The sequence below is a fragment of the Dendropsophus ebraccatus genome, chromosome 6, assembly GCF_027789765.1.
Source record: "Dendropsophus ebraccatus isolate aDenEbr1 chromosome 6, aDenEbr1.pat, whole genome shotgun sequence".
Classification (NCBI taxonomy): Eukaryota; Metazoa; Chordata; class Amphibia; order Anura; family Hylidae; genus Dendropsophus; species Dendropsophus ebraccatus.
In genome coordinates this window covers 115,290,325-115,293,460 of record NC_091459.1, presented here as the reverse complement: position 1 = coordinate 115,293,460, position 3,136 = coordinate 115,290,325, and the positions used below count along the sequence as shown (strand labels likewise).

General features: G+C 47.6%; 1 protein-coding gene across 1 annotated transcript; it reads right to left on the bottom strand.

Annotated features, from left to right (window-relative positions):
- Window positions 1-280: 280 nt before the first annotated feature.
- On the bottom strand, window positions 281-2,444 carry ID2 (inhibitor of DNA binding 2). Its single transcript, XM_069973970.1, has 3 exons — window positions 1,989-2,444; window positions 1,599-1,663; window positions 281-956 (listed from the first exon to the last, which is right to left on the bottom strand). Exons 1-2 carry the CDS (start codon window positions 2,334-2,336, stop codon window positions 1,607-1,609), a joined length of 405 nt encoding a protein of 134 aa, XP_069830071.1. The 5' UTR covers window positions 2,337-2,444; the 3' UTR covers window positions 281-956; window positions 1,599-1,606.
- Between the last annotated feature and the right edge of the window lie 692 nt (window positions 2,445-3,136).

Genomic DNA, 3,136 nt, shown 5'->3' with positions numbered 1-3,136 from the left:
GATGACAGGACAGTCTGGGCATCCAAAGTCACCACCACCGCCTAAGGTGGCGACAAGAGCATTAGCATTTCTGCACCAGTCACTCACACCAATGATTTATGTTTTCACATGATCGAACATGAAAGACGACCAAAGTCTCCTGGATAATCATTGACTGGTAATGGGGGTCAAAGAATGTGAATCATATGGAGTCTTGGCACCCAGACTAGCAATGAGCGGTTTATACATTAACCCATCGGGGGAGGTCGTATATATGAGTAAGAGGCACAGAACTAATGTAGTCATTTCAATAAACACCATTGATTTATTCTGTATAAAAAGCTTACAACCAAACTTTTATAAAAAGTTCAGCATGATTAAGTCTCATCATTACACATTTGCAGAAATGGAACATCCCTGCTACTGTACAAGGGGGCATAAGGGTTGGGGGTGGGGGTAAGAGGAACTTTGAATAAAGAGTTCACAACGTCTTATTTATCTATATACAACTTGTCATCGAGTCCAGTCCGATAAAATCTCTATAGCCGGATCCTCCGTCCGCTCATTGCCTCCAATGCTTCACCTTTTTATTTAATAAAAGGCTTAAAAAAAGCTGATGGAAAAGTGGCAAATCCCTTGTGGTACGATGATAACTTCCACTCCCCATGTAGGAGAGATATAGTATAGAATTAAGCCTTCCGCCTTAGGAAAGGTCAATCGTAAGTCTTTTTCATAAATAACTAAAAACAGCAGTCCAACAAAAAAAGAAAAAAAAAAAAAAAAAAGCTTGGCTGGGAATGGGTAGGAAAAAAAAAATAGGGCAAAAACAAAAAAAAAAATTGGATGCGAGTCTCTTTTCATAGCCACATTGAATCCCCTTGTTCCACAAGCTTCTGTACAAATGCAGTACTCAAATAATGAAATAGAGAAGTCTTGTAGCCATGTTGTGCAAAGAAAAACACAGTCAATGTGAACACCTGCAAGAGATTGAGAAGGAGGGTTTTAGTGGAAGAGATCAGTAGACAGACTGGCGCCAGTGAGGAAGCCACCACTGCACATTTAACCAAACACTCATGCTCCAGATGTACACAGGAGCTGGAGGTTAACCCTTACCGCACTGGAAGCTACGGGCTGCAACAAGCTGGGTGTCCGCCACGCTAGACCCCCCACAACCCCATTAACCCTTTAACCCACAGACAAAAACAGCACTCTTGTAAAAACTATGATCAGTTCTGCAATATGCAACATAGCAAGGGGTGACCCTGGGGTGTCAACCCATCAAGACGACCTGTGCAAGCCGGGTTTCCACAGGTTAAACGGTAACATATGATGGGAGAAGGGGAGGGGGGGGGGTCCTCAAACTCGTTCTGTTTGGATCCATTTAAGTGCAATGAATGTAGGCGCCAGTCGGCTGCTTGCACCAATTATTTGATTAAACGCAGCCACTTTAAGACGATGACAGGAGCCCGCAAGACGTTTAAGGCATTACTGAGAATTCCCAGCTTGTCTGCGGAGGGGGGGGGGGGGTTTAGGAGGCTTCCAATACAAGGTTTAATAAAAGGAACCTCAATGGATCCCCATCTAAGACGGCACAGTCTACACCACGGCGTGACACTCACCATTTTGCTTAAGGACAAAGAGCTTTGCTGTCATTCGTGATGAACTCTGTTGATAGATCAGACGCCTGGAAGGAGAAGAGGAGACAAGCACGTGTTACTAGAAGGCGATGGGATGCGGATGGGAGAGAGGAGGAGGAGGGGGGATGATGGGGGGCACAAGAGGAGACAGAATAGAGGGGGATCAGACCAGACTAAGGGGGCATCATGGCCACAGATTTTTTTGCAATATCTGCTACACACCCAATAATAAGATGATGCTACAGTATATAACAATACAACTGATGTATGAATGAAATGTATACAGCATCAGGGTTATAGAGTGCTATGTTATTGTAGCAGGTTGCAGATTTAAAGGGCCAGTGTGCCTTGTGTAGCAGGCAGTGTCTGTACCTGCAGGGTCAGGATGCTGATGTCTGTGTTCAGGGTGGTCAGGGGGCTTCTGTTGGGGGAAGGGCTGGACAGCCTCGGGTGGTGCAGGCTGACTATGCTCGGGTGAGAGTCCAGGGCGATCTGCAGGTCCAGGATGTAGTCGATGACATGCTGCAGGATTTCCATCTTGCTGACCTTCTTGTTCTGCGGGATGCTGGGCACCAGCTCCTTCAGCTTGGAGTAGCAGTCGTTCATGTTGTACAGCAGGCTCATAGGGTCATCCACTGGCGTTTTGCTCCGGGAGATGCCCAGGCTATGCTCCGTCAGGCTGCTTTTCCGGACAGATCGTACGGGGCTAAAGGCTTTCATGTTTTGATGTTGAATTGTTATAGAAGCAGCGAATCCCTCCCCGATCTGATCGATTACACGAACTAGGAGCGCGACTGACAGGCTCAGAGTGAGCAGAGCGGCCAGGAGCAGCGCCTTATATACCCAGGCACGGAGCGGCTGACAGGTGGGCGGGGCCCTCTGATGCTGATTGGCTGCGAGGGGCGACCGCGCTCTACTATTGGCTGGCAGTCGAGACTCGCGGAATGTGAATTTCTTCCGCATTCTAAACCAATGAGTGGCACCGGTGGGCGTGGCCTGTGTCATCACAGCTGTGCTAGTAAATAGTCGGTGTCACACTGTCAGTGCACAGAGCGCGGGCGGCGGCGGCAGTGAGCTGTCTCCTCATCAGGTGGAGCACTGTCTACATTACCTCATGTATGACTATATTCATAGGACATGGTGTTATGTGCTTTACGGCAGTGGCTCCAGCTGTTACAGCACTACAACTCCCAGCATGCCCTTACATGATATAGTGTATGCTATGCAGCTGTTTATGAACCTGTGGGTGTCCAGCTGTTGCCAAACTACAACTCCCAGAATGCCCTGACATGATTTTATATGCTTTACGGCAGTGTCTCCGGCTGTTACAGCACTACAACTCCCAGCATGCCCTTACATGATATAGTGTGCGCTATGCAGCTGTTTATGAACCTGTGGGTGTCCAGCTGTTGCCAAACTACAACTCCCAGAATGCCCTGACATGATTTTATATGCTTTACGGCACTGATACTGGACCTTAGGCTCTACAGCTGTTGTAAAACTGTTGTTTTGCAGCAGCT

Excerpts from the sequence above, each read along its gene's own strand:
- ID2 (XM_069973970.1), bottom strand. The coding sequence starts at position 2,336 with ATGAAAGCCTTTAGCCCCGTACGATCTGTCCGGAAAAGCAGCCTGACG. Across the intron at positions 1,664-1,988 it reads TCAGCATCCTGACCCTGCAG|GCGTCTGATCTATCAACAGA; the intron begins GTACAGACACTG and ends TTCTCCTTCCAG.